The sequence below is a fragment of the Schistocerca cancellata genome, chromosome 2 (genome assembly GCF_023864275.1).
Source record: "Schistocerca cancellata isolate TAMUIC-IGC-003103 chromosome 2, iqSchCanc2.1, whole genome shotgun sequence".
In the NCBI taxonomy this organism is placed as follows: Eukaryota; Metazoa; Arthropoda; class Insecta; order Orthoptera; family Acrididae; genus Schistocerca; species Schistocerca cancellata.
The window spans coordinates 295,793,362-295,819,107 of record NC_064627.1 but is presented as its reverse complement, the minus strand read 5'-3'; the positions used below and the strand labels follow the sequence as shown (position 1 = coordinate 295,819,107).

Below are 25,746 nucleotides of genomic sequence, written 5' to 3'. Positions count from 1 at the left end.
AAAATGTAGACTGGCAATGGCAAGGAAAGCGTTTCTGAAGAAGAGAAATTTGTTAACATTGAGTATAGATTTAAGTGTCAGGAAGTCATTTCTGAAAGTATTTGTATGGAGTGTAGCCATGTATGGAAGTGAAACATGGACGGTAAATAGTTTGGACAAGAAGGGAATAGAAGCTTTCAAAATGTGGTGCTTCAGGAGGATGCTGAAGATTAGATGGGTAGATCACATAACTAATGAGGAAGTATTGAATAGGATTGGGGAGAAGAGAAGTTTGTGGCACAACTTGACCAGAAGAAGGGATCGGTTGGTAGGACATGTTCTGAGGCATCAAGGGATCACTAATTTAGTATTGGAGGGCAGCGTGGAGGGTAAAAATCGTAGGGGGAGACCAAGAGATGAATACACTAAGCAGATTCAGAAGGATGTAGTCTGCAGTACGTACTGGGAGATGAAGAAGCTTGCACAGGATAGAGTAGCATGGAGAGCTGCATCAAACCAGTCTCAGGACTGAAGACCACAACAACAACAACAACATACCTTTCAGAGAATATCTGGGCACCAGCTTCCCCTCCTAGAGCTCCTTCTGTATTTTTTGCAAGGGAGGACCCTCCTCCTGCTTCTCAGCCAAATTACCAAATAATGCAGGTATCTCACACAGAACTGTAGCCACCATGAGACCTTGTTCCTCTGGTCCTTCTCATAAATACCTCCTTGTCTTCCTCCTCATCTCCACCCTGTCCCTTGACTTGAAACATCCTGCTCAGAATGTTGACTACCCTCTCAAGTGCTGTACCTAAAACTGGAAGGCCAAGATCTGCACCGTTCACCTATCAGTATTAACTGTCTTCCTGTGTTGCCAACAACCAAGTCAAAGCACAGTTATCAGTCTCCTGTAGGAATGGATTGTGCTCCAGATACAGTTTAAAATGCTCGAGACCGAAGAGTGTTGCTGATGCCTTCAATTCATAGAGGGAGAACTTTCACTCAACAGCCAACAATGCCCTGAAAATTAAGACTATTGGCTTACACTCTTCCTCACTAGCTTGTTACAGAACCACTGCAATATAAATTAGATGTATCAGTCTGCAATATAAATTATTTTTCAAAGTCAGACTTGGCCAGGATTGGTGCACTATCCGAAGTGGATTTGAGGGCCTTGCATGCTGAGTGTCACCTCACTGGAACATTTCGACATTCTTCATCAATAAATTTAGTGGAGCAGCAAGTTGTGAAAAACTGGAGATGAATTTATGAAAAAAAAACATCTTTTTTATTCCTGTGTAGTGGGAAGGAATGAATAGCCTTAGTGGATTCACAATCGACTTGTATGCCCCCAGTGACACCAGGTGTCCCAGCAATGAAATCTCTTCCCATGCTAAGTTTACCTTGGACAGCTTCACAGTAAGACCTGCATCATGAAGATGTTGCAATGCTCATGCAGTTTGATCCAGATGCTGTTCAAAGGTCTCACTGTGTATCACTACATCAGCCAGATAATTATAAACACACTTGAACTTGAGATCACCTAGTTCAGAGTCCAAGAGGTGGGATAAGACTGCAGCTATAGCTGCTAAACCAGTCAGTACACAGATGTATTCAAAAAGGTTTCAGTCCATACAAAACACAATAACTGGCTTTGATTTGGTGCAGGTGTACAGGAGAGAAGCTGTGAACAGAAAATGTGTGTACAAATGGTTTAAATGCTTCCGTGAAGGGAAGGAAACACCTGTAGACAAGCCACGTTTAGGTCAGCCATTGACAAGCAGAACTCCAGAAAAGATTGAGGAAGTGCGACAAATTCTGGCACAAGATTGGCGATGGACTCTCAGATTGATTACAGAGGAATTGGGCATTAGCAATGACATGGTGCACACCATCAAGGACATGGTGCACACCATCATCCGCAGTGATTTGTGTAAGTGGAAGAATGCTCCTGATTCGTGCTGCACAAGCTCACAGACAATCAGGAAGCAAAATGGATGGAAACTGCTGGTGATTTCATGTCCATGTGTGACCAGGATCCATTGCTTCTGAACACCATCATCACAGATGACGAGACCTGGTGCTACCAGTTCAATTCGGATTCAATACAGCAATCTATGTCATGGTGTTTGCTGTCTTCCCTGGAAAAAGAAAAAAAAAAAAAGAAAAAAAAAACATCCAGGGTGAAAACACTATTGATCACCTTCTTTGACAACAATGGCATCATCCACAAGAAAAATGTTCCCACAGGTCAAACCATTAATGCTGCATTTTTCCTGTCTGTTTTGAACCTGTTGCTACAGCATATCTGGTGGGTGTGACCAGTGTTCCGCAGGACTGGAAAATGGACACTTTTCCATGACAATGACCCTGCACACTGTACAATCCATGCCCATCAATTCCTGGCACAGAAGATGGTAACTGTTCTTCAACACCCTCCACACTCCCCTGATCTGGCTTCTATGGACTTCTTCCTCTTTCCCTGCTTGAAGGCTGCCGTGAAAGGTGAATGTTGTGTGGACATGAATGCCATCAAAGATCGTGTGACAGCTGTTCTGCGATTGATTTCACAGGAGGCCTTTGCTGATAGTTTGCAGAAGGTGTATGAACGTTGTCAAAAGTGTGTTGTAGTGGCTAGTGCCTATTTTGAAGGGCAATAAGGAATATTTGTTTGTATCTTTTATTTTGTTTGTTGTCTGATAGCATTCATCGAACTTACATGCCATGTATCTGCAATTCAGCAATTCTGCTATACAATGAGTAGCAACTTTCCTTTTCATAATAATGTTACATTCCATCCTGAATTTTCCATTGTTTGATTTTTGTGTAACAGTGCTTCCACCTATTCCTGATTCAAATGAGAACAACAAACCCCTCTCTCATGCACTTTAATGGATGTGTGCTGTAAAAGCACTTACACTGACACAGTGGAAACTTCTGGTCAGGGCTGAACTTGAAATGGATTTGCTTATCAACATAATACAGCACACATCCCTTCTTCTGGAAGAAATCACAACCCAACAGTACTTCAATACTATGCCCCTTAACCACAGTGAATACTAAAGGCCATGACAACTACTGAATGCTAATGTACAACTTTAACAATTCCACTATGAGCAGCGGACTGCCATTTACAGATCAGCACACATTGTATGACTTCTCAAGCTTAGAATCTTTACATAACCTTGACAGTCAGTGGAACCAAAAACAATTGATCAGAGAAATATTACTGACTGAATCGAGCAACGTGGCAACTGGCTCATGATTTAGGCTAGCTGTAACAAATGGAAATTGTGAAAACTGCCTTGTCTTAACCTTACAACAATTAGTAATCAGGACATGCAAGCTACAAACATACCCTGCACAAGTTTGTTGTTAACTTCGCCCCTCTTTCCCCTTAAGAACCAGACAACTGATAACTACGTGCCCCAGCTCATCATTACATCGAAAACAGAGAATTGATGGTTTGCATCAAACTCCTTTTCATCCCCTTAACTGTGCTGCACCATTACTTCCTGAACTATTATCACAGAGCACTTGTCCTCGTCTTTCATCACTAAAACACACTTCCTCTATACTGGAGACTAATCAATCCAGTTGGGGTAAGATTTCTTGTTTACTTGCAAACAAAATATGAGAAGGGTCCTCCTGTCTTATTCCCAGCAAAATATTATTAACTATTTCTGTTTCAGAAACAGAAAGCCACAAAGCAGAGACTGCTATCCTAACTTTCACAATGTACTGCCTCAAAACCTCAGTACGGCCTTGTCATAGTAAAAATACTATATAGCTAACTCATGGCAAAGTCGGGCAGAAAATAATCTTCTAGTAATTTAGATCAAAAATAATATAAGCACTTATCATGCTCAATGGTGCCAGAAATTAACATATCTAAAAATCCCACTGGCCAAAGTATGTAGAACTTGCAATTCTACAGTATCAGAAGTATTTATGATGGCTGTTTGATCCTGTAACTTCAGTGTCAACCACAAAAAATCTACCACTTTTTCATTGTGACCTGCAGACAGATTAGCAACTCCCTGGATTATACCCCACAATAGGTTCAATAATTTGCTAAACAGCTGCCAGTCTTCCAAGAATTGAGAACGAGTACATCCCTGAATCCATTACTAATCTGTAGTTATTTCATTATCTCCATCTTCTGACCAGTGCAATGCTACAACTTCCATTTGCAACTTGGTAACCTCTGGGATAACTGATCCATACTGATCCATACTTCCTCTGTCTATTACTTACAGGTCCCTTACACAATTCTTCATATGATCCAAATGCATTAACAATCTCAATACTCACCAACACTGTCCCTCATCGCTGCCAGGCTGTGGTCTAAGACTCATATCAATCTTTGAGCTAATTCTGCAATGCTCCCTTCAGTGGCTCTCCTCTGATCTTCAGCTCATATTGAAGTTGGCTCTTATTCAGAAAAGAAATTCCCACCACATATCTTGGATTCATTGATTCCTTGCTATCGGTTCCCCTGAAACAAGATCAAGCCACACAGACTAAATTCAACACTAAACTCAACAACCTTAAAACTAACTACCCCACATGGTATCAGAATCCCAGCACTGGCCCTAACCTTATTCTGTTACCAATGAAATGGCAAGGATCAGGTGAGGGCAGATGAAAGGTGCTGGTGCAAATAAACAATTAATAACATAACAACAAAATTTTTATTTAAAAACAATTTCCAATTTTTTTAAAATTCCTTTTTTGTATAATTTGCTCTTTGATATTAAAAACTTTTATGAAACCATTAAAACATCTTTTTAATCAAAACATCAATCACACAAGCCCAGATCACTGGTCTAAATCCATCAACGATTACTATACACAAATATTCCAAAACACAGATGCACATGTGTCCCTTAAACAAAATGGGCATTTACCCAAACAGCATTAAAGCACTTAAATAAACTGTGAACTTACTTTAACAGCATAAAAGTACGGTTTCATAAAAATGTGATGAATTTTACCTTATAGAGAGACAGGCTGGACTGATGTGGCCTGCCATGAATTCCTCTCCTGTGTCAACCTCTTTATCTCTTCCTCTTAATTAAAAAGATCTCAAATTATACATTAACTGGCATTGAGATGTGGCGGCACCTAAGGGAGTAAGTCTTCCCTTGCTATTCTTATTTAAACAATTTATAACCAGATTAGGCATGGAAAAATAATGCCGCTCTTTCCTCAATAGAACAAGAAACATTTAACAGCCAAGACTATGTGAGACTTGCAATGTCAAATGTCAAATACAAGGCAAACTTTACCAAACTTGTCTAAATCTTTGAATAATCACTGTTCCACACAGGACTCTTTGAAATAAAGACTTAATGCCAATTACTTCAATGGCATAATCAAATATCAGAACAGGTTTTGATTGAGGTGTAAGTTTTAAGTGAGGTGGTACAACACCTACTGCTCCAAGCTGTTAAATTCTCAAGATAATGTTATTCAACGAACTAAATTACTTAACAGGTCAGCTGGACCCAAGACTCAACAATCCTATACATAAGCACCTTAATTATATTTATCAATACCAGCGATGAGAGAACGTGTCACACTGCAAGACAGAACGATGTAGACAATACACGGTACAAATTTGAACTGAGCCAGTGACCAACCATCACCTGGGCTCAGTTGGTGCTTGTTAACTCACAACTGTGCTTTCACACATAAACAAAAGTACACAGCAAATTACAGTAATTTAGCAAAATAGTAACTGTAAGTGCGTCTGAACATTAACAAACTTTGCATGAACAACAGGTCCATAAATCTAGCACAGATCAACGACTCATGCAGTTTTAGACCAAATTAAACAGGTGTCACCTGAGCACACACACACACACACACACACACACACACACACACACACACACACACACACACACACACACAATATAGGTACAGTAACCACACTGGGAGATGTACTTATACTAGGAAATTATGACAACTGTGACACTGGTATTGAACAGGAAGGTGAGAGAAACCCACGGGCTTGACACTTACGTATTTCCAAAAGTGAGCTTTTCATAAGTCTTGCAAATCCACAATGCAGAAGTGACTGCCCTAGAATTGCCTAAGGTTCTGTAAATACTAACAGAAACAATGCATGCTTCCACTCCATGTGATCCAAACCTTGGCTGCTGCTGCTGCTCCAGTTTACTTCCAACAACCCCAGTGCCACTGCATGGCACCTCTCCATTTGAATCGCTCACTCTCTTCAAACCTCCTCTGGCCCCAGATAGGCACCAATGACCTTTGTAGCTTGTATCCATGGGTATATCAGTGCCCAAGAAACCACTGACATACCTACTGAGTTGCACAGAAATTTTACCATCACTAAGGTAGTTTCATAGGTCCTCTGCTGTTCCTGATTCACATAAATGATCAAGGTGATAATCTGAGCAACCTCCTTAGATTGTTTGCAGATGATGCTGTAATTTACCATCTAGTAAAATCATCAGACAATCAATTCCAATTACAAAATGATCTAGAGAGAATTTCTGTATGGTGCGAAAAGTGCGAGGTCATCCACATGGGTACTAAAAGAAATCCGATAAATTTTGAGTATACAATAAATCGCACAAATCTAAGGGCTGTCAATTCGACTAAATACCTATGAATTACAATTACGAGCAACTTAAATTGGAAAGACCACATACATAATATTCTGGGGAAGGTGAAACAAAGACTGCACTTTGTTGGCAGAACACTTAGAAGATGTGACAAACCCACTAAAGGGACAGCATACATTACACTTGTCTGTCCTCTGCTGGGATATTGCTGCACAGTGTAGGTTCCTTACAAGGTAGGATTGATCGAAGACATCAAAAAAGTGCAATGAAGGGCAGCTCATTTTGTGTTATCGTGCGCCGGACGGAGTGGCCGTGTGGTTCTAGACGCTGCAGTCTGGAACCGAGCGACCGCTACGGTCACAGGTTCGAATCCTGCCTCGGGTATGGATGTGTGTGATGTCCTTAGGTTAGTTAGGTTTAATTAGTTCTAAGTTCTAGGTGACTAATGACCTCAGAAGTTAAGTCGCATAGTGCTCAGAGCCATTTGAACCATTTGTTATCATGCAATAGGGGTGAGAGTGTCACTGATATGATGCACAAGTTGGGGTGGCAGTCACTGAAACAAAGGCAGTGTTCTTTGCTGCAAGATCTATTTACAAAATTTCAATCACCAACTTTCATTTCCGAATGTGAAAATATTTTGTTGACACCCACCTACGAAGGGAGAAATGATCATCATAATAAAATAATAGAAATCAGAGCTCGAACGGAAAGATTTAGGTGTTTCTTTTCCCCATGTGTCATTCGAGAGTGGAATGGTAGAGAAGTAGTATGAAAATGGTTTGATGAACCTGCTGCCAGGCACTTAAGTGTGGATTGCAGAGTAACCATGTAGATGTAGAATAGATTAACAAAAGTTGTGTGGTGGAAGGAAACCATGAGTTGTATGACATATTTGTCTTAATCCACTTACGCTGTTCAGTGTAACATTTTTAAATTCCCTCTGTATGTTTCCATGTCTTCATTGGCTATTCCTACTTCCTGTTCCCAGCTTTCATGCATACTGATTTCTTTCACTGAATAAAATAAATAAGACGAACCTCCTAGATTGACATTTTTACTTGCATTCCAAGAAGATTATTTTCATTAAGTAGCAAAGTCTACTGTCATGTGTTACTCAGTGGTGTCATGTATATCAAATGATAGTCTGCAATATGTTTCTATCATTGTCTAACTTCAGTTTTATGGACAATACTTTTTCCTTTCACATATGTCATATTTTGTGATGATTTAATTTATGTACTTTTTCAAGAACAATGGCAGGAAATAGTTTCAGTTATTAAATTTTTCTGAATTTTAATAGTCAAATGAATGATCTGTTATTTTTATAATTTATGAAAAACTTGTACTTCTAAATCAGTGACAGATTTATATGAAAACAGTGTATTGTAATGTTTACTTCCTTCCTGGAAAATTGCTGTTGATCAAACCATCAATATCAGTGACCTCTATTCATTTCTTTTAAGTATTTGGTAAATAAAAGTGTTGTCTTCATTTCATTTTCAGGGTTCCAGGTATCGCTTTCGGCTTATTTTCAATGCAGCTATCTATTGCCCAGTTGAAGTATCAGTTGATAATCATAAGCTATTGCTCATCGCGAGTGAAAGCTCATCCTTTGAACCTATTCAAGGTACATTTAAACTTAAAATTTTTCATTCTTAAGTTAATTTATACAGAGTATCTCAAATTTAATTTTTATATTTACACTAATAAGCAAAAAAATTGCAACACAATAAAGATGGCATGTAAATAAAGCCAAATAGGCATGAGTTTTGCTACATTCTTGGATATACAGATGATTAAGATTTTAGCAAAACTGAAGATACTGCAAACAATCCCATTCAGACCATCTTGTAAATTACTACTCCTAACATTCCCCATTTTTTCTTTATTTCAATTACTATAGTTGCACTCACTTTGTTAGAAAAATCTTACTACTTATAATCACAGTTGTTTCACTTATCTCTTTAGTTTCACTTGTAATATTTTACCAGTTTGTGATATTGATCCCGCTAAGGACAAGATTATCTTTTCCAACCAACCCCTTGGAATATCTAACCAAAGTCGATTATATATTATTCAACTTATTTTTCTTCTTCGAACAATTCTTGCAATTTGTTATGTTGTTCATTACTTGGTGTGTCACATATTTCATCTTAGCTAAATAGTTTACATCACATTTTTACTGAAATAATTCCTCTCAGTTTACTCCTAAACTTACAGTAACAATTGTCATCTTTGGAAGGCAGCTGAAATACTATGTAGATGTGCTGCTGGTTTAACATTTTTGATCACACAAAATGTTCACAGCCACATATATATATATATATATATATATAAATATAATAGAGGGAAACATTCCACGTGGGATGGCATTTGGCATTGACATAACAGATGGAAACTGGTTTATAAAATATACACCAGTTTTGTGTGTTCTTTCATTCATAATGTGTAAAATATTCTACCACGAACCAACAAAATGGTGTTGATCACTCAATTGAGCAGCGTTATAGTCATGTCAAATATTTTCGGTCAGCAAGACAAGAACAATGTGTACAAAGTAACATTGTCTGGCACTCCAAGGACTGACAATATGGTGACAATTTGCAGCTTTACTTGACATGGTACCATAAAGAGGCTCACCTGACAAGTGTCCAACCAACAACAACACTGGTCACAGGAGTGGCACCATGTCATCTTTTCAGCTGAGTTCCAGTTCTGTGTACAATATCACAATAGAACTAGCCATGTATGGAGGTTCCTAGGAGACTGAACATTGCGTGATTGCATTTGTCATCATCATCAGGGGAAGCACTTTGTGTCTTGGTGTAGGGTGCTATGGAGGACACAACACAATGTCCTTTGCATCACATTGCTGGTCATGTGAATGCCATCCTTAACATTTCTGCTGTGTTGAGTCTGGTGCCTGCACCCAATCTTTGACGTCTCAATGATATTACCTTTCAACAAGCAAATGCAAGATTGCAGGTCATCCATGCTATCCTGATGTACCTCAACACAGACTGCTCAACAGTTGCCCAGACCAGCATGTTCTGCAAATTTCTTATTAATTAAAAATATCTGGTCATGTGTTTGCCATGAAATGGCACACCTTCATTCACTAGCCACTAAGATTCACAATCCCTGGGGTACAGCTGAAGCTGCATGGAGTAACACAGTCGTATCTGTCATCCACATCCAGCTGGGTTTAAGTCTTTGTTGCTGCCAAAATTGGCAGCTCTGTGTACTATATTTTTCACACCATGTATCCCAGAATAACCTACAAATGTAATCATCTATTCTTCATGCCACACTGGATATGTAGAATATTTAAAATTTTGTTACATCCTATCCTTCTTAGTGTCATGGTTTTTAATGGACAAAGGTGTATTATTTTGCGTAACAATAAAACTGTTACTTTTATTCAGGAGATTATCTGAAAATTCTGATAATAGTTGTTAACACTATTATAATTACAAAAAAGAAAGAATCAGAAATGTTATTTATTTTTTTACTTTGCCTCATGGATTACATTAAATTTATTAATACTTAGGGCCAGATGCTAATATCTGGACCAAACAAAGATCATCTACAAGTCTCTCTGCATTTTGAAACAAGTTTCTAATTATGTAACTCCCCTGAAAACAGCTTCTTCATCTTCAAAACAGTCTCATATAGCTACATATGTTACCTGTCAGGTCATTTATGTACTTTGTGTACAGCAGCAGCCCAATCACACTGCCGTGAGGTATGTTGGATGTTATCTTTGCTTCTGGCAATGCTTTTCTATTAGGAATGATACACAGAGTTCTATTTGTTAGGAAGCCCTCAACCCAGTTGCATATTAGTTTGGACATTCTGTATCCAAGTATAATGTTTATAATAGAGGGAAACATTCCACGTGGGAAAAATATATCTAAAAACAAAGATGATGAGACTTACCAAACAAAAGCGCTGGCAGGTCGATAGACACACAAACAAACACAAACATACACACAAAAATCAAGCTTTCGCAACAAACGGTTGCTTCATCAGGAAAGAGGGAAGGAGAGGGAAAGATGAAAGGATGTGGGTTTTATGGGAGGGGGTAAGGAGTCATTCCAATCCTGGGAGTGGAAAGACTTACCTTAGGGGGAAAAAAGGACAGGTATACACTCGCGCGCGCACACACACACACACACACACACACACACACACACACACACATATCCATCCGCACATACACAGACACAAGCAGACATTTGTTATGTACAGACTTTACAAATGTCTGCTTGTGTCTGTGTATGTGTGGATGGATATGTGTGTGTGTGTGTGTGTGTGTGTGTGTGTGTGTGTGTGCGAGTGTATACCTGTCCTTTTTCCCCCCTAAGGTAAGTCTTTCCGCTCCCGGGATTGGAATGACTCCTTACCCTCTCCCTTAAAACCCACATCCTTTCGTCTTTCCCTCTCCTTCCCTCTTTCCTGATGAAGCAACCGTTTGTTGCGAAAGCTTGAATTTTGTGTGTATGTTTGTGTTTGTTTGTGTGTCTATCGACCTGCCAGCGCTTTTGTTTGGTAAGTCTCATCATCTTTGTTTTTACAAGTATAATGTTTATTAGACTACAGTGTAGAACTGTGTCTGAGGCTATCTGCAACTCAAGAAAAACATCATCCTGTGCTCTGCCATCTACTGTATTCTTGATCTCATAAACAAACTGTCCACGCTGTGTTTCACATGACTGACATTTGTGAGAACCATGTTGATTCCTACATGGGAGTTGCTCATTCTCCAGGAAATTCAGCACACATGAGACCAATGTGAAACGTTATAAAAAAAGGTTTGCACCACCCTCATAATTTTCATTTTTTGTGTTTCTTTTATACCAGAAACCTCTTTCTCAATGCTAAACTGACCACAGAAAATTGTTATGTACAGACATCTGTGTAATGGGGATAAATAAACCTGCATTTCCAATGCAGTTCAATAGGTACATAGTGTTTGCAGTTGTAAATATGGCAACACAGCTCATGTACACTGTTGATACTATCAACAGGTTCCTGCTAGTCATTTCATGCTTAGACTGTGGAGGCATTGTTATTGTATGGTAGCATGTGAAGTTGCCCACTGAACTGACTTACACCAAAGGTGCATCAACTGAACATACTACCACTTTTGTGAAACTCAAGACATTAAAGATGTTCCTTATACCGGTTACCATTACGTTACAGATTCTTTCTTTCCCTATTTTTCCAATCACATTATGACAAAATATTTTTCTTCTTTAAATTAAATAAACTTACATAATGTTATTGCAGTCAGAAGCTTGATGAAATATACAGTCTATATGGGTGGTGTAACCCAGTATCACAGAATACTAGGTACAGAAAGCTGGTTAAAAAACCTGAAATTGATAAGAGTGAGATTTTTGAGGAAAATTTAAGTGTGTATCAAAAGAACAAGCAAAAGGGAAATGGAGGTGGTGTATTTGTCACAGTAGACAAGAATCTCAAATCCACCAGTGATAGACACTGAAGCTGCATGTGAAATTGTTTGGGCATGACTCAGTATCAAGGGTGGGAATAAAATGATAATCGGATCCATCTATTGCCTACCAGACTCATCTCCTGATGTAACTGAAAACTTAAAGAGGAAACTTCAGTTCACTTGTACTTAAGTTCCCCAATCATACTGTAATCATTTTTGGAGACTTTAATCATCTGACAATTAATTGGGAAAATTACAGTTTTGTTAGTAGTGGGTGTGATAAGACATCCTGTGAAACATTACTAAATGCCTTCTCTGAAAACTACCTAGAACAGATAGTTAGGAACCCGACTAATGATAGAAATATATTGGATCTAATGGCGACAAATAGACCTGACATCTTTGGGATGTCCACTTTGAAACTGGTAACAGTGACCATGACACAGTTGTGGCAACAATGATTACCAAAGTAAAAAGGACAACTAAAACAATCACAAAGATAAATATGTTCAGTAAACTAGATAAAAAATCAGTAGTGTCTTTTCTCAATGAGGAACTTGAAACCTTCAGCACAGGGCAGGAGTGTGTAGAGTAACTCTGGCTCAAGTTTAAAAGAATAGTTGACCATGCAGTAGATAGATATTTACCCGATATGCACCCAGTAGAACAGTTCATAATGGGAGGAACATCCATGGCATTCAATCACTGTAAAGAAACAGAGATAACTGCTTAATAGACCTTAAACAAAGTGAAGGTCTATAGACAGAAAGATGCTGATTGAAACACATTTGGCTGTCAGGAGAGCAATGTGTGATGTCTTCAATGATTACTGTAGCAGAATATTGCCAAGTGATATTTCACAGAACTCAAACAAATTGTGATAATATGCAAAGGCTGATAGTGGCACCAAAGTTAGTGTCCAGTCCTTAGCAAAAGAGGCACATACTGAAATTGCTACCCTGCAAAGCAAAAGCTGAAATGCTTAAACCCATTTTCAAATGTTTCCATAGAAAGGAAAACCCAGGAGAATTGTCCCAAATTGAACCTCGTACCACCAAAAATATGAATGATATAAGTATTAGTGTCAGTGGAGTTGAGTAAAAGTAGAAATTGATAAAACTGAACAAAGCTTCAGGGCCTCATGAAGTCCATACCATTACCCCCCAGTAAACAACAACACCTGATGACTTCTACCTACAAATAATGGCTCGCACATGTCCCAAGTAGAGTGCAACTGAATGGCACACCCCATTTTTTTCTTTTTCTAAAGTAATTTGGTATCCCAGACTTATTCAGTGCTCTCCAAATGATCAATTGGGCCTCTAGACATCTATTACAAACAACCATACAGACCCCAACAGCACCATGATGTTCAAGGATGATAGACAAGGGAACACCTAGAACATAACCTGGATCAGTGGCATCAGGTACTCTTCACAAACAAGTACAGCATTTGTCTGATGTCTGATGAGCACCAAAGAAAAATGTGGAAATGAACAGGTAACAATGCAGGTCTCAGACATGCAGCCCCACAGATTCAGCAGTGAGATACATCAGTCATGTTGTGGGCCACTATCATGTATAGGGCCAGCATCATGTCAGACACCTCTCATAGCCCACAATGATAATTTGAGAACTATGCAGTACTGGAACAAGATCCTACAACTTGTTGTCCAGCCCTTCAGACAAGAGGGGCTCATCTTTCTAGATGTTAATGTATAAGCATACCATGACCACCTTGTGAAAGCTTTCCTCCAGAGTCAAGAATCAACCTGGAGAGGAATGGCCTATGGTAGCTACTAACATGAACCAACTGAAGATGGCATGAACCAGTTGAAATTTGCAGTGTCATTGCAGGAAACCTTCTCAGGAGGGCCACGGCCACCATCTGAGAGTTAGACAGTCTTGAGCAGCAATGCCCAGCAATCTTGTGGGCAGCATATCGAGGATGATCCCAGCATGTTACAATGCACAGTGTAGAGTCATGCACTACCGAATGATACCCACCAACATATTTTGGTTTCACATATGTGCAAAGATGAACTCTTTTTTTCCTATTGTAAAGCTTCTTCTTCTTCCTCTCTCTCTCTCTCTCTCTCTCTCTCTCTCTCTCTCTCTCTCTCACTCACTCTCTCTCCCCCTCTCCCTCTCTCTCTCTCTCTCTCTCTTTTTTTTTAAAAAAAAGTTGATAGAGCTTATTTCATGTCTTACTTGCTTGAATATGAAGCCACACATCTTTGTAGATACACTGGTGATGGAAAACTTTTCAGAGTATTTTTTATTCCATAAGTCTACAATAAATCAGCACCAGTGATGTAGAGTTGTAGTTTTGCACATTGGTATTGTGATCTTCCTTATATGTTGGAATTACCTTTTCCTGGGAATTACAGCAAACTGATAGAAAATTAATCAGTTTCTCTGCATATTTAATATCAAATCTAATGAGCATCCTATCTGGTCCTCTGGCCTTTCTTCTATTGAGTCATCTGAGCTATTTCCAATTCTGTGCTTGCTTACGAGAGCTAATCATAAAGATTTAATTAACACCTCAAAAAATAAAGTTACCAAATTTATTTAGCAGGATGTTACAGTGAAGGTAAAGAATTTTTGCATAGTTAAATTTGGAATTTTCACCTCAAAAGCCAGGAGTGTGAAGTTTTCTGTGCCTTGTCATCTACGAGGACGGTTTGAAAAGTTCTCTGAACTGCATAGAAAAAAAGTACTTACATCACTGAAACTCTTTTTATTTTTCAATTTAGTTTCCTTGTAGATTAATGCACTTGGTCCAATGATGTTCCAGTGCCTTAATCCCATCTTGAAAATGAGTTTCCTCCAGGCCTGCAAAATAGTTATCAACTCCTGCTATACATTGTTTGTTTGAAGTGAATCTTCATCCATCAAGAAAAATTTTCAGTTTTGGGAAGAATGGAAGTCTGACAGAGCCATATCAGGTGAATAAAGTGGGTGCGGCAACAATTCATACCGTAGTTCATGTAATCTTGCCGTGGAAACAGCACACGTGTGTGGGCACACATTGTCTTGATGGAAGAGTCATGGCATCCATCTTGCAGATAATTTTTTCTTTTCCAATTCTTCAGTTAAAATGTGATATACCTTTTCAGATGACATCTGGCAAGTGTGATCAATTTCATGCACTTTCATTGGCAATCCTCCATGGACATTTTCTGCACTTTTGCAATGCTTTCTGGAGTAGTGACACATTGCGGCCAACCACTGTGTGGATCATCATCTAAGCTCTCCCAACCAAATTTAACTTCATTTGTCCATTTGGAAACAGTTGAATATGAATGAGCAGAGTCCCCCAGTGTATTCTGGAAATTGGCATGAATGTCCTTTGCTTTCATACTTTTCTTTACGAAGTATTTAATCACTGCTCGAATCTCGATTTTTTCCATCTTTGCAAATCACTATGGAGGAACAAAAACAGATCCATGTCACTGCCACAGCTCTCTTCCAAGTGCACTGACATGGCATGTATTTACGGGAAACAGTCCAATGAATATCACGTGAAGAATTCATTGCACTAGCTCTGACCTGTCGCGTCGTACAACTCTGTGTGTAGCCCAGTGAGGGCTGTAATTATCATATGGTAGTGAAACTTGGTAGATATGCTAATTGTTGTACTCAAAGAAAATATTTACATATGTAATGTCTTAGAAATGGGACTTGGGCAGAAAAAGTCAAACAAGTGGGAAAGGCATAATGATGGTTTTATTATTAACCACTGCTTTCACAATTTGTTCAATATGAGAACTGGAGACATTGGCAAAGATATTGCATCCGTAAAACAACATGATCAACATTTGATCACAGCAGGAATATGAGCAGTGTACTGCCATACACTATGTGTCCCTGGTAAATGCATTCTGTTAGATATCTCCAGAACCCAAAGTCAAATGGATTCAGATCAAATGATTTTGCAAGTATTACATCTGAAAAACCTCTGGAGATAACACGTTCATGGAAGGTTGCCTTAAGCAGATCTTTTACTGGGCAAGCAACATTAGGTATTGACCCACCTTGCATAAAAATAGTGGTTTCCACACAATTGCACTCTTCCAAAGTAGGAGTCACACGTAGTACTAGGAAGTCTTGATAGCATGCAGAAGTCACAGTACACCTGAAAGGCCTTCTGGAAGCATTCTCTTCAAAGGACACCAGACCAAGAATAAAGGTGCTTGTGGATCCTCATCACACAGTCACATACAGTGAGTGCAATGGTGTGTGCACAACACATGGTTTAACAGTACCCCAAATTTGACAGTTCTATATATTCATTGTACTTCTTAGTCTAAAATGTGCCTTCTCACTCCATAGAATATTGTCCAGCCACACTCCATCAACTTCAGTCCATGCCAGCAACTGAAGAGCAAATTCAGACTGTCGCTGCAGATCATAAAGTCTCAGTTACTACACTGTCTACACTGTCTTGATCTTGTACAGGTACCAGTACAATATAGAATGCAAAATTTCTGTGCTGTTGATGACGGGATATACAATTCTCATGACACTTCACAAGCACTAGCACCACCTGAGGCACATGCTGCATGGTCAGTTACAGTAACAGCAACTTCTTCAATAACTTCCACTGTGATAGTATGCCTTCCGTTCCAAGTGTCACAACAAGCTCACCCATGTGTACGAATTTCATTATCATCTTCTTTAAGCCATTTAATGACATGAGTCCTCTCCTCAGATCTGTCAGTCAATAATACTCTCACATTGAAGCACTGCAATTGCTGTGGTACACATGAAACAGTTTCACTAATAGTGAGTGGTCTCTCTTTGCAGTATCTTTACGGTTCACTCATATTACGGATTGTTAAATGATAGTGTTAATGACATACTGACATACAAACAGTGTACAATGCCAGATTTGCTCCTGGCGGCCAAAGTTAGAAATAATTTTGTTCCAAAGTAAATCAATTCCACATTAAGGCATTAGCATATCTACAAAGTTTTGTTGCCATACCATAATTACAGCCTACACTGGACCTCCATGAGTAGCTGCACTTTAATTATAGACATCTGGTTCACCCAAATACTGAATTTCACATCTCTCATCTGATCTATAGAAATTTAAGAGGTTAATTGTCATTATTATTGAAGAACTGTGATACATGGTGTGATTTATATGTGTATAATACTGACAGCACAAAAGAACTAAAGTGATATATATGTTTATTTATGACATCAAGAAGTTATTAAGTGTTGTACGTTTGAACTGAAAACAGTTTCCAAATTATTATTATCTACAAAGAAGAATTATAAGTGGTTTTTTTGACAACATTAATCAAGCTGTTGTTAGGAAAATCAACAAGAAGATAAATATGCCATTCGACATTATCAAATGACTTTTGATAACCATTAAGAATTATAAAGAAATTTTAAAAGTGGTAAAGCAATTATACCATTCTCAAGAAGAATCTAATCAAACATTGCATGTCAAATGCAAATACAGAAGATTCATATGTGTTACATATTCTTCAAACACAATGTGAATCAAATACAAGATTAGTTAAAAAAGGGAGCAATAGAGTATGCAGTACATGAGCTCTATGACGTTTATGTTAGTTAGCAGTGTGCTTTCCACTTTCAGCAACGTCTACACAATATAGCTAGGTGGGGCAATAAGCAGCCAACACAGCATCTATGAGTGATGAGACAATACACACAACATGCAGCAGCTGCAGGCAAGAGCACATGACAACAACAGGTGGCAAGCACAGTCAGTGCTTTGCATGTGACATTCTCATAGAATCCAGTTTCTTAAACTCTGTGGGTTCTGTTCCTTTAAGACTCAGTATACTGTGAAGTGATTTCTCGATTGCAATGAATTTGATCAATTAATGAAGCGACTTGGTTGGGTAAATGCAGTGTTATGAATTCTACATCTACATCTACATCTACCCTCTACAAACCATCATGAAGTACGTGGCAAAGGGTACGTCCCTTTGTACCAGTTATTAGGGTTTCTTCCCATTCCATTCACGTATGGAGCACAGGAAGAATGGTTGTTTGTGCAGTAATTATTCTAATCTTATCCTCAGGATCCCTATGTGAGTGATAGATAGGAGTTGTAGTATATTCCTAGAGTCACCATTTACAGCTGGTTCTCAAAACTTAATGAATAGATTTTCTCAGGATAGTTTATATCTATCATCAAGAGTCTTCCAAGTCTTGAAGTTCAGTTCCTTCTGTATCTCTGTGACACTCCCTCACACATCAAATAAACATGTGGTGATAGATGCTGTCCTTCTCTGTAAACATTCAGTATCACCTGTGAGTCTTACCTGGTACAGGTCCCACAAACATGAGCAATATTCTTCAACTAGTCACACAAGTGATTTGTAAGCAATCTCCTTTGCAGACTAATTGCACTTCTCCAGTATTCCACCAATAAACCACAGTCTACCACCTGGTTTCCCATTGACTGAAACTATGTGATTATTCCATTTCATATCCCTACAAAGTGCTACACCCAGGTATTTATTTGAGTTGGCCAATTCCAACAGTGACTCACTGATATTATAGTCATAGGAAATTACATTTTTTCATTTTGTGTAAGCTACTATGTTCAGTTAATACTGATAAGTTAATGGATTTCTTACTACAAAAAATTGTTACATTCCGTTTCTTTTGAGACTTTACTGACATCTGTTACTGCTGAATATTTGCTATGTTCATTCATTGCTGAGAATTTATCAGCTCCTATTAGTACAAATGTTTTACCATCATTTGCTATGGCTGAGAATTTACTATATTCTGTTGACAATGACAATTTCTCATCATCTGTTATTACTGGTAACTTATTGTCTACAGTAATGTCTCCTCTGAATGTGAAGATATTTTATTGTCACAACCTACAAAGGGAGAAATGATCATCATAATAAAATAAGAGAAATTGGAGCTTATACAGAAAGATTAAATGTTCATTTTTCCCATGCACCGTTAGAAAGTGGAATGGTAAAGAAATAGTTTAAAAGTGGTTCAAAAAGACCCTCAACCATGCTACTTAAGTATAAATTGAAGAATAGCCATGTATATGTAGATGACTGTTGAAATGCCATGGCCTTTTGTTACTAAGAGATTACTTCCGAAAATTTATTATCTGGTAGTATTAACGGTGTCTTAAGTTACCAACACTGCCTGAAATAGGCTGCATAAATATTCAGTCAGATCTTGATATCATTTCAGAGTGGTGCAAAATTTTGGAAATATAAAACTGTGCACTTCACAAAATGAAAAAAAAAAAAACAAACAAAAACAAACATAGTATTGTATGACTAGTATCAATGAGTCACAGTTGGATTCAACCAGCTCATACAAATACGTTGGTGTGACACCTTTTAGGGATATGAAGTGGGATGATGAGATAGACTCATTCATTGGTAAAAGTAGGTGGTAGAATTTGGTTTAGAGGTAGACTACTAGGGAAGTACAATCGGTCTACAAAGGAGACTGCTTACAAATCACTCATGTTGCCCATTCTAAGATATTGTTCAAGTGTATAGGACCCGTACCAGATAGGGCTAAGAAGCAGCACAAATGATCACAAGTCTAAACAGTAGGAGATTGTCACAGAGATGCTGGATAAACTCAACTGGAGGCCTCTTGAAGATAGACATAAACTATTCTGAGAGTCTACTAAAAAAGTTTTAATAAATGGCTTTAAATGATGACTCTAGGAACATACTTCATCCCCCTATGTATCACTCACATAAGGACCATGATGGCAAGATTAGAATAATTACAGCAAATACAGGGGCATTCAGATAATCATTCTTCCCATGCTCCATATGTGATTGGAACAGGAAGAAACCCTAGTAACTGGGACAATGAGATGTGCTCTCTGCAATGCATTTCATGGTGCTTTGCAGAGTATAGATGTAGATGTAGACATACCAGTACTATTAAATAATGATAAAAATAAGTATGTTAATACACAGTATGCAGATACTAATACTTATTTCAGCTTTGATTATGTTACACGCAAAGTCAGCAAACAGTTGGATAATTTATATTTTGGACACAAGAAGCATTTACTCCAAACAAGAAAACATTATTACATTAAATTTATGTTTAGCATTGTGAATAAAACTGATAAGAGTAGTTACTATAGTTGTGCAAAATATTGTTTACTTATTACTATCAGAAACAATTTGGGAATTTGAGACAGAGGACCTCCATGGTGCTTTATCTCATGGCCAGAAAGGTGGGCAGATATACCCAATGGCCTCATGCAAGTGTGTAGAATACACACCAACAGTGACAAGAAATATTACAGAATTTGAAATAAACATAAAATCATATTGTGACAACAACAACAACAACAACAATAATAATAATAATACATAGAATGATGTGACAAAGAAATCTGTACCAAGTGATTATTGCACTAATAATTTCAAAATTTAAGATACAGAGGTATCTCCATGGTCTTCAAACTATAGTTCATCAAAAGAAGAGGATAAACATTTGACAGTGTAATGATTTAAGAAAATATTTTTACAGGGTTTCCATAAAAGTCACATCTGCTTTTTCTTTTAACCAAAGGGGTTGCTATAGAACAAAAATGAGAAGTTAATTAGGTAACCATTGTGGGAAAAGTATGTCTACTAGTACCTTAATATTTACTCAGTACAGAGTATTAGTTGTTTTTTCTCTGCATCTAACAGCCTTTCCATAAAAACATCACATAATATACTATGTGATGTTTTCTACCTCATCAGGCCTGACAACCATCCCTGCGAACTGTTCATCCTTGTGAGGTGTACTTTCAAACCACTCACAGTACTCCATCCTTCAATCCGGGTCACCTCTGTTCATATCATGCAGCCATCTTGGAATGTACGCTTTCCACTTTGCAGCTTCAGAATTCATCATACAGTTCATCAGCTTACCTCCCTTTCACGTGCAGCCTACTTCACAGATTTTAGGTGATCTAGTAAAATGTTGCAACACAGCAGTGCTGGAAGCTGGACTTGTTGGTGTTTTTAGTCAACCAGATCTTTCCTTATGCACTTCCTAAATGGTACTGTTGGCTTCAAATTTATCTAGAATATAATAAATTGTTGTACATGTTGGTGGCTGAGATTCATACACATTATGCTATTGCCATTGTACCTCCATCATGTTCTCATACATCCAGTACCACTTTAATATGGTCTTCCATTGCTCAAACAACAATCTTACTTCATTCATTGTTGCACTGTCATTTACTGGAATGTGTGTACCAAGATCTGTTGAGAAAACAATGACCTACACAACCATGCAAAATTGCAATGGTATGTTTTTTGTTCTGAAGATATTAACTATCAAAGAGCGTCTACATTTTTCTGGACCCCTCTGTATAAAAGATATGGAAATGTACAAGCTTTCCTTCTCATCCAGTCCACTAAGTCTCTCCTCATCCAGGGTTCTGAGTGACTTTTCTGTTATGCTCCCCATTTCCTAAACCTTAACAGTCCTTTTCCTTTATTCCTTTGCCTTTTCCTTCCCTTAAACTATTTCACTAGAAGAAGGAACCACTGGTCTTGAAAGCTTGTGCATTTTGATATCTTTTATATGTGTTATCTCCTGCTTCCACTTGGTGACTAGATTTTTTATCTGTATCTATTTTATAAATGCAGGGTGTCCCTCTTAAGAGTTTCTAGGTGCATTTTCTCTGGTATCTTGTTTTTGCAACATGTAGCTGGGGTCAGCCAAAACAGATGCTGCTGATCATGTCTTTCATGTGATGCCCAGTGTTGATGTAAAGCATCAGTTTGTTTCCTGCTACAAACAGAAATGATTTTTAAAGTCAATTTTTACATGCTCATTCTACAGAGTGATCCCAAATTTGACCAGTATGATATTCATTTTACCATTACATATTAACTGGGACAGTAAGATATGAAGAATACCAAGTAATCAATTAGTGACAGGACCACCCTGTCCCATGCTGATTGCTACCAACATCCAGAAGTGTGCTGCTCAGTCATAGCTGGAGTTCTGTTTATCCCTTGGGTTTTACTGTTCCAGTTAATACATTTCGGTAAAACAAATATCACACTGGACTAATTTGGTAGTGCGCTATCAAATGGGCATGTAAAACTCCAATTTAAAAATCATTGTATTTGAAATGGGAAGCAAGCCAATGCATTCCATCGATGCTGGGCATTGTGTGAAACATGTGATAAGCAGGATTTATTTGGGCTGGTTCCAGCTATATATTGCATAAACAATATTGCAAATATCTGACAAAACACTAGAGATTTGACAGAACTGTTTTGACATGCATGCGGTTATTTGACTTGTAAAGAAGCATAAAGAAAGTGATGATAATGAAAAATGATGTAACAAAAATTATTGCATATGCTTACCTGATATGGTCTGAACTTGTAGCTTTTAAGAAGCATAGAAATGTTTTGAGTGGAAGGATATTTAATAAATGAAAAGGCTGCAAATGAAAAAGATGATCTCTGTTATAGTATTTAATGTTTGAATTATAATTATTTAAGAAAGAGTAGCATGCTTTGACAGAAGTGTTTTAAGTGACATGTATATTGTTATTTGACTTGAAAAGAAGTGTAAACAGTGATCATAATGACAAATGATAACACAAAAACATTAACACATATACTTACATTAGTTTTACGGGTAACTCTAAAATATTTCTGTTTGCTGATGACACTAGCTTGGTAGTAAAGGATGTTGTGTGCAACATTGGCTTGGTTTCAAATAGTGCAGTACATGACCTAAGTTCATGGCTTGTTGAAAATAAACTAATGCTAAAATAACAGTAAGACTCAGTTTTTACAGTTTCTAACAAACAATTCAACAAAACCTGACGTTTTAATTTCACAGAACGGGCATATGATTAGTGAAACTGAACAGTTCAAATTTCTAGTTGTTCAGATCAATAGTAAGCTGTTGTGGAAAGCCCATGTTCAGGATATTGTTCAAAGACTTAATACTGCCATTTTTACTATTCGAACGGTATCAGAAGTGAGTGATCTTTCTACATGAAAATTAATCTACTTTGCTTATTTTCATTCACTTATGTTGTATGGTATTGTATTTTGGTGTAACTCTTCCCATTCTAAAATGACATTTTTGGCTCAGAAATGGGTGGTTCGGGCAATAAGAGGTGTAAGTTCACAAACCTCTTGTCGACTCCTGTTCACGTGTCTGGGTATTTTGACATTGGCCTCTCAAAATATATTCCTTACTGTCATTTCTTGTTAACAATATTAGCTTATTCCCAAGAATAAGCAGCTTTCACTTGGTTAATACTCAGCAGAAAATCAAACCTGCATTTGGATTGGACTTCCTTAACTCTTGTACAAAAAGGTGTGCAGTATGCTGCTCCATCCATCTTTAATAAGCTACCACTCGAATTCAAAAATCTTAGAAGCAATCCACGCACTTTCAAATCAAAACTGAAGAGTTTTCTCATGGGTCACTCGTTCTATTCTGTTGAGGAGTTCCTTGAATAATGAAGCTGATTCTTATTGTATTGTTGAATGTGTTTACTTAAACTTATGGACTAACTTCTTTTGGGTTCATAAACATTTATTTTTATCTGTTATTACTTTTATGTTGTAATTTCATGTACTGACACATTCCATGACCTTGGAGATTTGCTCTTCAATTTGGTCCTAGGGAACATGATGTGTAAATAAATAAATAAATAAATACATGATGAAACATGAACTTGTAGCTTTTAAAAAGCAAAGCAAAATAATAGGAATGTTTTGAGAAGGATATATGAAAAGGATGTGAATGAAAAGATGATCTCTATTATAATATTTAATGTTTAAATTAGAATTACTCAGGGAAGAGTAAAATGCATACACATTTATGTGGAGACAGTATTTGGGAGGGGACAGAATTTTTGCATAGTTAAATTCAAGTTTTTTTACCTAAGAGTCAGGGGCTACATGTTTCTACCCCCTCTGTCATAACATCTCCTCCCAAATCTCATCTACCTTCTTTATTTGTTGCCCTCTGCCAATACATCTGCCTGTCTTTCCCCACTTCTGTCCTTTTTCCACCACCTCCTGACGCTGTACCTGTTGGCATTCTAGTCCCCGCACACTCCACCAGACAGCATTTGTCTCTCTCCTCACCCCTACATGAGTACCTCTTCCCCACCCATTCTGGATTGCTGCTTGCATCCCATGAGGTAATTGTATTTGACCCGAGATGCTGTAGTTGATAGTCATATGTGCTTCCTTGTGTTTATGAATGGTGTTTGTTTTACTGACAAAGGCTGTGATCGAAAGCTTTATGTAAATGCCTTTTAATTGTGCCTGTCTGCAACTTAAGGTGTCTGCTTTATTGTAAGTTGCAGTCTGTCTTTTTATGTAAATGGAATGGAATCACTCCTGTCAGCTGCAGCAGGACATTAAATGGAATCAGCAGTGACAAGCAAAAATGTGTCCAAAAGAACAGACACCACACTTTCATATAATTGATAAGCCTAGCTGGGCAGTGGATCCACCTTCTACAGTCCAGATGCACAAATACATCTGACCTCCTGTGGGAATCTCTGAGTAGCAAATGGGAGTATAATGGATTGGGACTGCAGATAGGTGGCACTTGGTGGGAGTGTGGATTGGCCATGAGGCGTGTTGAGATAGTGCGTACAGTTGTGATAATGGTGGGTTCTGTATGGCACAGTGGTTACCACACCTCCTAGTAAGCAAGAGATCCCTGGTTCAAATCCTGGTCCAGTACACATTTTTACTCATCACTGCTGATTCCACTTAATGTCCTACTGCAGCTGACAGCAGCAACCCCCCTTCAAATTTACATATAATGTTTCACAGCTGTGGATTCTGCATGGTGTCTGTTCATGTCCAAAAGAATGGACACTGCACATTCATATAATCTGTCTTTTCCTACATTGTTGATATTCCTATCTTGAGTGTCCATTGTTTCACTACCTGTATTTTGACAGTTGCCATCCTTTCCATGTCAAACATTCCTTCCCATGCAGCCTCGGCATTCAAGGCAAATGTTTTTTGGATGCAGACTATTTACAGCAATACACCACCACTCTCACCTCAGCCTTCTCTGGACATAATTACCCCACCAGTCCAGTTCAAAAGCAGATTTCCCGGGCTGTCACATCCAATCCTGGTACTGCTGACCCCTCCAAAAACCAACTTAAAAGCACACCACTTGTCACTTAGTATTATCCTGGTTGTGAATGTGTTAATCAGCTACTTCAACAAGGCCATGACTTTCTAAAATCAAGCCCTGAAATGAGATCCATTCTGTCTAAGATTTTGCCCATCACACCTAGAATAGCTTTTGTCACCCTCCCAATCCCCACAGTATCCTTGTCAAACCCTATGCTGCTGCTGCACCCCTACCCTATGGCTCTTACCCAGAGATCACCCACTGCAAGACCCTCCTACCACCATCTATACCAGCCCTGTAACTGGAAAAACATATACTATCAAAGGGAGAGCCATGTGTGAAACAGCACACATCATGTACCAGCTATTATGTAAACTCTGTTCCGCCTCTTACATTGGCGTGCCTACCACAAATTTATCAGTTAGGATGCTACATGCTCTACAACCTGACCTTAGCACCCTTTTTATCACATACACCATCTAGATTCTTCCCCCAAACAACAGTTTCTCAGAACTCCAGAGGTGGGAACTAGTGCTACAGTATGCCCTT

General features: G+C 38.2%; 1 protein-coding gene across 1 annotated transcript in view; it reads left to right on the top strand.

Annotated features, from left to right (window-relative positions):
• The window catches only part of LOC126161661 (uncharacterized), a 221,210-nt gene that overhangs the window by 103,298 nt on the left and 92,166 nt on the right, over positions 1-25,746 (top strand). The window contains exon 6 of the mRNA XM_049917656.1: positions 8,088-8,211. Within this exon, the coding sequence (XP_049773613.1) occupies positions 8,088-8,211 (124 nt within the window). The remainder of the gene's footprint in view (positions 1-8,087; positions 8,212-25,746) is intronic.